General features: G+C 37.8%; 1 protein-coding gene across 2 annotated transcripts in view; it reads right to left on the bottom strand.

Annotated features, from left to right (window-relative positions):
* LOC129717504 (thyrotropin-releasing hormone receptor) overlaps positions 1 to 11,231 on the bottom strand; it is a 110,695-nt gene extending 99,464 nt beyond the window's left edge. For both annotated transcript variants that reach the window (XM_055667449.1, XM_055667451.1), the window contains exons 1-2: positions 10,715 to 11,231; positions 10,420 to 10,582 (exon numbers count right to left, since the gene is read on the bottom strand). In XM_055667449.1, coding sequence (XP_055523424.1) covers positions 10,420 to 10,582; positions 10,715 to 10,801 — 250 coding nt within the window. In that variant the 5' untranslated portion in view covers positions 10,802 to 11,231. The remainder of the gene's footprint in view (positions 1 to 10,419; positions 10,583 to 10,714) is intronic.
* Between the last annotated feature and the right edge of the window lie 836 nt (positions 11,232 to 12,067).

The raw sequence follows: 12,067 nt of genomic DNA, 5'->3' as shown, positions 1-12,067 counted from the left end.
AATCCTTTCAGAGTTCTCCCTCCCCGCTTTTTGCATGGAAGTGAACTATCAAAACACCTCATTATATTTCATGCGATGGAAGCAAGACAACAAAATCAGTTTATCAGTTAACGAAGATTGTCAAGGCATCGGTCAGTGTCCGTGAAAAAGTGTTTCGATGAGGTTCATTTTGGTTGAGTGGACTGTTTGTTTTCCTTTTTCGCTTTGAAGTGAAGATCATTTGGTTGGACTTGTCGTCAAATTTTATTCCGTAACCGTGAACGATGCGCGCGATCTATTTCATCTGCGTATGACAGCACGTTACTGGGACGAAAATCTAGTGTATCTGAAAGTGTGCTGCGATCATTGGAAGTGAAAATTGGAAATGATTGGCTGTAATTTTCGAAGAATTTTGCTGGGGAAAATGACTTTTATCAGCACTGGTGTTTAGCAAAAGGGGCCGCGGAGCCAAAAAGGTTGGGAACCACTGATCTAGAGTGTATAGAGTGCATGAAAGAGTCGATAGTTTTATTTATTGGGTACAACACATCATAAATTCGAAACAGTAATTCGTACTTATCTTATAAAACTAGCTGGATTCATCTCATACTCGAAGGCCCCAGAAATCTACAGTAATTTTTCACATGAAAAAACGGTGTAAAAATACTTTAAATTCAGTTTTGAATTAAGTAGCCACTTCATGTACGCACAATGTCGGCCGTGCTGCCAGACTCCCTTCACTAATGTCATAAATTTATGTGCTGGAAAAACTTACGCAATTATTTTCTGACAGGTGTACATCCGATATTGGTTAGAAAGCATTTTTATCCTCCTAGTATATGTCCATAGATCCACTTGCGTCGTCTGAATTATCTTGTTTTCGCTCAACGAAACTCTAAATGAAACTGATCTACAGAGATACTTACAATTAGGATTAATAGGTTACTTGTGTAGCAAGTGACAGATGAAGAAAATCTTGCAAATAAAATGTGTGCTACAGCAATATTGTTGAGGTTTCATCAACAGGATGCTTTCTTTTCTCGGAGATAAAAATCTCTGGCATATATAACCCAACTTTATCTTTTATGGATAGCTGAACCAATAAACACAGACCGACTGTTTATTCATTGCTGAATAAATTCCAATCGATATCCGCTGTAATCGCGCTGGGAGCACTTGCCCCTTGCTCGCCGTCATACAATGTGCCTATACAACATATTCCAGTAAGAACGCGGTTTAGTGGTCAAAATATTTACGAAAAGAAAAAAACCATTCGCAGACTCACCCGCTGCTCGCGCGATCCGTCCGTCGGTCGGGTCAAATGAGCGGTGATATTTCGTATTGCAGTTCGTTCCTGCCACGGCAAGTGCATCTTGTTGCCTAAATGGATTGCTATAAAATTTATTTCTATAAGCCGTTATTTATACCACAGGCAGGCAGCTCGCAAACAAGGTAGGCGAAACGAGGGTGACATATTTTCAACCTGACGTGGATGCGTTTTTGTTTGTATCACGAAATGATCTAGACGGAAAATATTGCTTTGTTTGTGGTTGAAAATTAGGTTTATAATTTATGCTTCATAGGACCTATAAACCCGTGTTTCTCCTACCTCGCACATACGACTAGCGCTACTTGGTTTGAGGTGCGATTCATTAGCAGCTCAGTGGGTATTTATGGGTACGCGAAAATTTGGCACGAAATGACTGCAAAGGCAGCCAGACTAATGGAGCAGCACGTCACAGTCTGTAACAAGTTTACACCCGGATTCTGCTGCACCGTTTCGAAGGGAGATCGAACGGCCCGAACGAGTACGTACTAACTACCAAAGCAGCGTTGTTGACTTTCAACAACGTGGGTTTGGATGGCGTTTGGTGGTAGAAACAATTAGCAACAACGCATGTAAGCGAACGAATCCGGTTAATATGGGCTAAGTTGGAGGCACAAAATAACAGACATTTCCAAGATGCATTCTTGTGCAATTTGTACTAGCTGAGTGTTCTTTTTCCCGCGAATTATTGTGTTTGCATTCGGTCGAAAATGGCAGGGAGAACCGGGGGCAGCAGACAACAAAACCTGCAACACGTCAGAAGCCCCGACATATCAAACAACAATAAATTATAAACCGGCCCTATATTAACGTGACGCTTCGCGACTGGTTGTTTTATCAATTTGCTATAGCGCACTCGTACTGGGTGAATAATCGGTGCCAGACGACCGCAACCGGCTTCAGATATAGAGTTCCCGAAAGATATGAAACAGTTTCTCGACCCGCAAGCCAAACCCACAACTTGGGGTTTAGCTGCCGAGAACCGGTGTAGGTCTGGTCGAACTGCTCGAGTTTTCGTGACAGTAGCATATATGACAAACGGTATTGATTTCCATGTATCGCATCAATTCATAAATGATGTGATATGGTTCCCGATCAGGGGACCGCGGCCGGCAAGAAAACCGTGAGGCTCATCTAAGGGGCCGCATGCTCTGGGTAAATTCGGCAGATAATCAGAATTTCTTTCTAGATAGGGTATCGAACGATTTCGTCAGAGGTTTTCTTCGACCCCTTTTGCATAAGATTGCTGCAGAAAAACTGCCGAAGAAAACCACTGACGAAGGCGTTCGATACCCTATATCTTTGAAGACTATTAATCTATTAATTCACTTTAATTTTAAAAATCAGTCTGGACTAACTTTTGAAGAGGACCGAATAATTTTCCTATTCTTTTTCATAAAATAATCTGGGCAGTAAAAAATAACACCCAAAATTTCTCTAACTCCATTGTCAGGGTCAGAATTCGTCAAAATGATCACAAATCATCGCAACGGCATGAGAAAGAGCAAGTTAGTTAAGTGTCGGAGGAATAGGAGTAAATTCAAAAGTGTAATCATATAATATTAGGTGCTCAGGTGATAAGGTAGCAGTTTGGTAATAAATAATTGCAAGTAATTTGGGTAATTTACGATATTTCATGAGGCATTCCCGAAATATGTATGTTATGCGATATGATTTACAATTCGAGGAAATCATATACGTTACGGCTATACGTTTTCTGGTGTGCGTAGCAGCGAATGTTACTTATTTTTATAATCACATATGAGTATGTAGATGCAGTGATTCATCAAAAAGTTTGTTACAAGTGTCGTATATTAGCATATAACTGTGTTTTATTTGTAACAAAAAGTGAAAATAAAATAGTATACTTCCAGAAATAAAAAAGCAGTATCTGGATCTCAAACATTCTAATTTCAACAGGACGGATGGAACGCTCCGTTGAAGGTATTACTTGATGATCGCAGACTTAGTTCTAGCTCATGAAGAATAGGTATTCCTGGTAAATGTTATTAATACTGGTGCATATTTAACGAAGCGGGAGCTTTTATTAGAAGCAATAACTGAGATGAGAAAACTCGTAAACGAAACCTCAACTTGTTGCCAACCATTGGATGACAAACAGCTTCAGCTAAAAGAAGTGCATTTTATCCTTTCGGCATTATATTCGCAGGCCTGAAACGATTTAGAGGAACAACAGGCAAGACGGTCACCCTAAGGAAATCATTCATAATTCTGCTCAAAACACAACATTTCAACCAATGATATTTATAATATTCGACACTGACTAATGCTTTTCATAAAAGATTGATTTCTTTTAAAGGGACTTTAACCCCAAACGGTAGTTCATCCCTAGCTTTTCATAAAACAACGCAAACATTTTTTTTAAAGCGATTTCATATTCGGTAGTTTTCACTCGAAAATCGCTATAAAATCGCACAACGTGCATATGAAACGGACCGGCTCACAGTGGCAGGTCCCTGAACAAAAGCCGAAAAAAAACCTAAAAGTCCTGTGCAGATATTTGTAAATAAATAAGTGCATTATTTTAATTAAAAATTTTAATAACTAAATAAACTTAAGAGATAAAAATAAATTTTCTTCGGTGAACTTGTATGTTTTATGATAGTTAACAACATTGTAGAACATCGAAAAATTTTAGAAAATCTCTATAAATAGTTATATGAAAAAATGATTTTAAGGGGCATTCTAGAGAAAACTTCATAATAGTTGATTTAAATTAGCAGATACAAGTATAGTGTCTTCTACAAAGTTGTTTCTTACAAAATGTACTAAAACTTTGCTCAGCAAAGTGGATATTTATAAGCAAAAATGAGAAAAATAAAACTCATTTCTCACTTTTAGGTAGATTAATCACAAAACTCTAACTTCTCTAAAATGGAAAATGATTAATAGAACAACATCCAACATCATTATTGTCGCATTATTCTAGTAAAAATCGTCAACATTAAAAAATATATGTGAGATAAAAATAAGCTTGCTTCGGAGGTAATGTTTGTTTCGTTGTAGCAAACAATTTTGTAGAGCATTCAAAAATTGTAGAAGAGTTGAATAGCAAAACAAGATTTTTAGTAGTAACCCGATCAGGAAGAAAAAACAAAAATGTAACAGAGGCTGTTAGTTTGTTATGTGAAAACCTTTTAGGTTGTGTTTTAAAGTTGACCCCGTTAGATGGTGAAATAACAGAAATCATAACAAAAAATATTCTACTAATATCAAACCCATATCAAACTTTATTACTAACGTATCAGCTATCTAACAAGATTAGATAGCACATAGAACAGTATAATAACAACCATTGTTATAAACAGTTTTGATAGATACGAAAAAGTTGTTAGATTTGATTCAGAACAACTCCATTTCATGATTTGTTATTATAACTCATTCAGATTCAATTTTGTTATCAAAAGCAAATGGGAAAAAACAAAATTGTATCAAAACATGTTATTTGTATCTCCCGTTGATAGAATTTGCAATTTTTTAGTTATGCTCTTCTGATCGGGAATCTGTAGAAAACTCCACAAAACTCCTTAAAAATAGATAGAGGCCATTCCATGTCAAGTGAGCAGGCAAATACAACGACCCTCTCCGATTCGCTTCAAAATGAATAAAATGACTTGTTTTAGGTCGAAACTGAAAAATCCAGAGTTTTGGGTCAATCGGACAAACCCCCTCCAATTGCGGGGCCCTCCATTTTTGTATTTTTTGACAAAAAAACCATTTTCCATGTTTTGGAAAAACATCATATCTCAGAGGTCGTAAGAGCTACAGACAATATTAGACACTCTTTTTGAAGGTTATTGAATTGACAATTGAATGGCATCATCAGATTTAGCAAACAGTGTTGCCAATATTGATATTTTCACGTTTAAAAACTAAAACTTCGTTTGTCTCAAAACACCCCCAAATTTTTTCTAAATCTGATGTCACCAATGTGTTCAGCGGAAAATTTTACAAAAGAATCACCTATCCACAAAATGCAATATGCGCCGTTGTGGAGATATTCAACTTTTAAGATAACGAGTTCGTTAAATTCACACAACAAATGTGACCAAATGTTGAAACGCACTCGAAACAAAAGCACAATTTCACATCTCAAGTGTGGGTTTCTCATGGCCTTTTTGATGGTTTATTCCTGTGTTTTCATAACGCGGTTTCTGTCAAAACATACGCAGGTTGATTTGAGTTTTCACAACAGTGAAAAAAATGGCGTGTTCAATAGGTTGGAGTTTGAAAAGTAAGTGTACAGCTGAAAATCACAATCGATCGCACTCAACATCACGAGAATGGATTTTGTTCAAAGTTTGGTGTTCAACGTCTGCAAACTATATGCGGAAGCCATGAAAACAGTTTGGCCAATATTTCGCAGCTAGACAGAAACAATGCTGCAATCCGCTGAATTGCCATAGCGGTGCTCGTAAGAAAAATTTAAAAATCATTTCGTCATGTTTTCATGACAGGTTTCTTGAAAACAATCAGGAAATAGTAGAACGTCGGAAGACATGCATCCAATATGATGCAGCACTGAGAGCGGAGGTTGTAAGGATTAATTCGCGAGATAGAATGATGGATCAGGAAATAGGTGTAGCAATCGGTAAAAATAGTATACCAGCACAAGTAATGTTACAAGCATTATAGTTAACATTCATTATTTCCTTGTTATAGATACTGGTGAGTTGAATCATTTTGCTGAAGAATTGAAAACTCCGCATGAGCTGAGTAAAAGGACTTTTCACACTATATTCTTTAAAACATGAAAATGTTGTAAATGAAGTGATTAGCTCACTTCTGCGATGTCATTATTCTTTGTTTCATTTGAAATTGATTTGAACCTGCTTTATTCGTTTACTTGTATAGTAAAGACACAGCTGGTTTGCCTTAACACGGTTTTGCAATCTCTTGGTCAATCACCCGTTAGTGAGTTGAAGGTCAAACGATCCAATAAACACAGTGGAGAAAAACTACTCAAGGCATCAAAAACTTTAAAAACATCTTTTGAGGCTGTTTCTAGTTAGGAAAATGAAGGTCTAGAAAGTGCTGGAGAGGAAATGGTTCGGCAACTAAAAGAAAAATTTCAAATTTGTGATAAAACGAGCGATAAAATCCACCAGTTGTCAGTGCTGCCAGGTTCGATTCAAATCTGTTCCAGGGATCCGAGAAATGCATTCGGCGACACCTCAAGCTGACGCTAGCATTTTAATGAAGACATTGTCAAGCTCTGATCGGGTACCTATTTCAATTTAACTCCAAAAGTTAAACAGAAGCCGTCACGTACTACAAAAATCAAACGGAAATTTCTGACAAACCTGTTAAATAATTATAATTATTGAAACGCACGTTGTACTTTAATGGCTGTTTATTCAGGTACCAGCAAGTAGAATGTGAGAAACCAGTTTTTGAGATTTGAAGCGGTGATTTAGTTTGGGATGCGTTTTAATAAGGCTTATCGCATTTGTAGGCGTATTGTTCGAATTTAACGAACTCGTTACCTTAAAAGTTGAATATCTCCACAACGGCGCATTTTGCATTTTGTGGATAGGTGATTCTTATGTAAAATTTTCCGCTGAACACATTGGTGACATCAGATTTAGAAAAAAATTGGGTGTTTTTTGAGATAAACGAAGTTTTAGTTTTTATACGTGAAAATATAAATATTGGCAACACTGTTTGCTAAATCTGATGATGCCATTCGATTGTAAATTCAATAACCTTCAAAAAAAGTGTCTAATATTGTCTGTAGCTCTTACGGCCTCTGAGATATGATGTTTTGCCAAAACATGGAAAATGATTTTTTGTCAAAAAATACAAAAATGGAGGGCTCCGCAATTGGAGGGGGGTTGTCCGATTGACCCAAAACTCTGGATTTTTCAGTTTCGACCTAAAACAAGTCAATTTATTCATTTTGAAGCGAATCAGAGAAGGTCGTTGCATTTGCCTGATCACTTGACATGGAATGACCCATAGATAGAAGTATGATGTCTTCCACAAAGTTGTTTTTTTCAAAATTTGCTACAACTTTGCTGAACAAAGTGAATTGTTATGTTCCAAAATGAGAAAAGTAAAATTCGTTTCTCACTGTGTAGTGGATTAATCATGGAATTGCAACTTCTATAACATGGAAAATAATTAATGGAACAACTTTGCTGACGATGTTACAGCTCTAAAATCATTGTTTTTGGGTCAACATAATTTCGATCACGTTTTCACAGTTTCGGAAACAGTGTGCACTGTGCGGCTTTGCCGATAAGACGGACCTGCGAAATACTCTAGCAAATTGCTTTGCTATACGGGACGACGCACTGCGCAAAAAAGTAAGTGTTTAACAGCCAGTTCACGAGAGGCGCAACCGCATGTTGTTCTGATGTTCTCCGATTGGGCTGAAATTTTCAGCGTTTGTTTGTCTATTCAAGGTAGGAAGTTTTGCAAAATTTCAATTTTTAAAATTGAGGTCTAGTGGGGTGAAACAGCTCTTGAAAATTATATGTCCAAAAACGCCCAGATACTAAAAAGTGCATTAACTCCTGCTAGATTCCATGGATTCTTCTGGAAATTTGTGGTATTATTTTACACTAAAAGTACTTCAAAACGCATGGTCACAATATATGGCAAAGAGGTAACATGCCGAAAAAAAAATCATTTTTTTTTAAATTCAAAGTTGTCATCTTACTCTTCTCAACATCGCTAGAAAAAATATCTGAATATAGCGTTTTCAATGTTTTTAATTGTCATGTATAATTTTCAATGTTAATAATTTTTTAATGTCATGTATAAGCCAAGTGTACCAAATGGGGTAAAACGGCCCTAGAAGTTTTTTTTTTCAAGAAACCGTCAAATACACTAAAATCACTATATTTCCTGATAGATTTGATAGATTTTGCTGAAATTTTGGATAATCACTCTACCTTACCAGAACTACTTACTTTACCAGAAGATACGCCATTTGGAGTGAAACGTTCCTTGAAGAATTTTTTTCGAATGTCTAATGTCCACGGTCCATACACAATTTTTAAAATTTATATGAGCAGTTGTCCAAGGGGGGGGGGGGGGGGAGTGGATCAAAATCGTTTAAAATCTGTCCACATGGTATGTGGAAGGCCCCTTACATGACGAAAATAAATATTTTTCTTGGAAAATACTTGGCGATTTTCGGGATGTTATTTCCTCTACAGAAAACAGTACAGAACCCGAAATTAGCATTTTATAAAACAACTTTTTTTTGATATCAAATCCAGATGCATCATTTGGAAACTGACTGAAAAGCACTGAAGTTTTTCTTGTCAAACAAATGCTGAAAGTTTCAGCTGAATCTGAGAACATCAGAACAACGTCCCTTAGGAAGGTGGTTGAGGTTCTCGCGAACTGGTTCTTAACGCTTACCGTCCGCTGCGCAGATGGAATCATTCACATCCTTAACATGTAGCATATTTAAAGATTTTAACAACGTTTCTAATGATGATTTTTATTTCAAATGAGAGTTAATGACTTTAGGTTTCATTTCGCATGCCAGGAATGCTGAAAGAAGGAATAATAAATGGTGCTATCGTCGCTTCCTCAGATTGCCCATTTTGCCCACACAACTGACCTCTTGCCCAAGAGGCTAACAATTTTTTGGATCACTATGATTTACAAAAAAAAAGATATTTTCGCTAAACTATCTTTACCCACATGTTTCATATATGCTTAATCATTACAATGTCATTGAAAGCTATATTTTTCTGGAGTTTTACCACAGCAGAAGCTTAAATTCGTCACGGCGCAAACTACATCACATTGCTTTGCTGTTAAGGGTGAGATCATTATGATTAAGTCTCAAATAACTAACTATTGTTTCAATTTACATAATATCTCGAAACTTCCAGAATCCTGTTGGTATGTAATTGTGTTAATTTCAATGGTTTCATATAAAAATGAGCAATGGCCCATCTCGCCCGCCCTGTCCGTGTTGTCTGTTGTTCCCCTACTTTCTATTCGCCAGATTCAAAGCTATTATTGAGAAGCGCAGATGCAGACAATTATAACGATCTGGCATCTAGGCAATAAAATATTTGAAACCTCAGTTTCAGGATTTATATTTATGGTTTGAAATTGAACGGTTATGCCTTTTATAATCCAGAATCATTCATCAAATTATTGCTTGTGAATGAATTAAGTTCTCGTTTTTTTGTGATTGATGATGCATGATTACATGAATATAGGTCTACTCGCTTTTCAGCAGTAGCAAATTGGTAATGCATGGATAGTGATGGTTTTTTTTTTCATGGCATGAAAATATATTCGTGATGACATAAGTCATTTTAGTCATTTCTATAGTTTATTTGTAATTGTAAATAAGCATTTAATCTCAGTTATCCATCGCAATTGAAAATTAAAGACAACAATTATACAGAACAAAAATAAAGGTAATTTAATTAATGTTTTGTAAACCAGCTTTACCAAAAAGAGGGTTATGTCATTGTGGTTTGTATCGGAAACTTTTTAGGTGGTTTAGTTCTAATCTTTCAAATGGAAGCCACGCTGCCATGCTGTACAAGCTGGTCTGGTTAATAACCGGTTTCTGATAACAGTATCGTTGCTACTGTTATTAAATTTTTGTCAAGCCCAGAACCAATCGCACGAAGAACAACCAAGAGCCTACGTACAACCAAACCGGAACCCCATCCGAGCAGTAACTGCACGAAGTGAACAAGTGACAACGGTAGTTTTTTATAATGAAATTGTTAATTAAAGCTTTTCGTAGTGCAGTTGGAGCTGAAAGCGGCCGGCAGTTGCCGTTTCGGTAATTGCTGCAATATAGAACCGTGTGTTCCTTCGACATCGACACATTCGTTGTCTACCGAAAAGAGGGACGATTGGCGTGATTAGCAGACAGCCTGAAGGTGAAACAATTACGTTGTCTCGCGCACTGCTCCCCACAACCGCTCTGCTGGTAGAATTAATTTCACCTAAATTGCATACAATTAGGGCCGCGTCGCTTTGATAGCAATACGACACTTGGATGGTGATGAGTACTGCCACCGCGCGAGCATTATTGGTTCGAACAGTTGATATCAATAGTTTATACTAGGTTTCTCGTTTGCGGTATGGTTTATACTTACACATTTCCTCTCCGAGTACCCATACTTCGGGCGGGGAGTTCACTTCCACCAGCACCGTCGGGGTACAGACCAGCAGTACCAGTAAGTCAGCAATACTCAGATTCGTCAGGAAAATGTTGGTCGAGTTGCGCATATCTTTCGTCTTCAGTATGACGATGGGAACCTGTAACAGTGAAGTTAGTAATTTTTGGTTTTTTAATAGGTTAATTGATTCTTTTGCATAAGCAATTATCAAACTAGCAACAGTATGCCGAGTTCTATGAAAAGAGATTGGTACGTTAATTTCTATACCTACCATGATGTTACCGATGACCCCCAGGCACATTATAATGATGCAGAACACCATCGATGTCGCCCGGATATACTCCGGAATCTGCGGCATTTCGTTGTACGACTGGTTGTAGCCGCTGCTGTTGCTATCGCTACTGCTGCTGCTGCTACTGTTGGCGAACGCATCCTCTAGCGCCTGACTGGTTGCGTTTAGGACCGCTTGACCGAGTCCGCCGACATAATCAGCACTGTCAACGCCACCCGAAGAACCGTTCGATTCCGGACGGCGGCTCAGTTGGGAGGCGTTGATGCCCCCGGTGAAGAAGCTTGCTGCGGACTCGCTGAGTGCGTTCAGCAGCGCGGAGGTCGTCGTTTTTGCGGTCGTTGCGTTTGCCAGGACACTAAGAAATATTGCAGTGGCATCGTCACCACTACGCCCCTCGACTAGTGTAACGAAAGGTGATTCCGTCGGAGCCACCGAATGACGCACATCGGTTAAACCACTTTTTCTCACAGCCAACAAGAAATTAGCACTTCGGTGAATTATTATTTTTCACGAGCACTGTTCAACGGGACATACACTTCACTACTGAACGAAACGGGCACTTGCCTGTAAACTTTAATTGGTGTTTTTATTTCCTCTCTCGACCACCAATTTCGACGATTGCATCGCAAAGGCGAAAAATTCTTTTTGAAAAATGAAATTCAATTTGCTGTGGGACTGTAATTTACTAACGTTTCGTTTCTTCTTTCCGACACAAGGAAACACCCATGAACAACCTCACACTACCTAACTCACACGTTGTGTAGCGATCGCTAATTCCTGAATCCAAACCATCACCCCTAATGTCAATGCGATGATTTATCGATCGAATAAGTAGTTTGTAGAATTCCTGCAATGAGAGAAAATTAAAGCAATCAATTTCTCCATCCCACTCGGTTGTACACGTCTCAATCAGCAACACAAATCGAATTAATACTTTGACAGAGAACAGCATAGAAAATACAGCAAAGCAGTTAATACTGCTCTCGCGTCACATTATCGCACGTTGGGTGTAGAAAATCCGTACCAGTAATTGAGTTTACCAACTCTGATAATGATGATGATTGGGGTCCTATCACCGCCCTTGGTTTTTGTTTGTCCCCCGGTTTTTCTCACCAACTCTGTGTATCTAATTATTCGATCAATCAACTGTGCGTAATTGACCACGGGAAAAGTGTTTTTTTACCATTCGTGGGTGCACTGCCGATCAGCAGGTATCACCAGTAATTCTATGAATCTGAGTATACCAATAAACATTAGTTATATTTTTTTGAGACTAAAATTTAGTGAGATTTCTTGACTATCGCGAATGATTTTTTATCTTGTAAAAATATA

The sequence above is a fragment of the Wyeomyia smithii genome, chromosome 1, assembly GCF_029784165.1.
Source record: "Wyeomyia smithii strain HCP4-BCI-WySm-NY-G18 chromosome 1, ASM2978416v1, whole genome shotgun sequence".
NCBI lineage: Eukaryota > Metazoa > Arthropoda > Insecta > Diptera > Culicidae > Wyeomyia > Wyeomyia smithii.
Note: the sequence above shows the minus strand (reverse complement) of the source record. Positions and strands in the feature narration are given on the sequence as shown.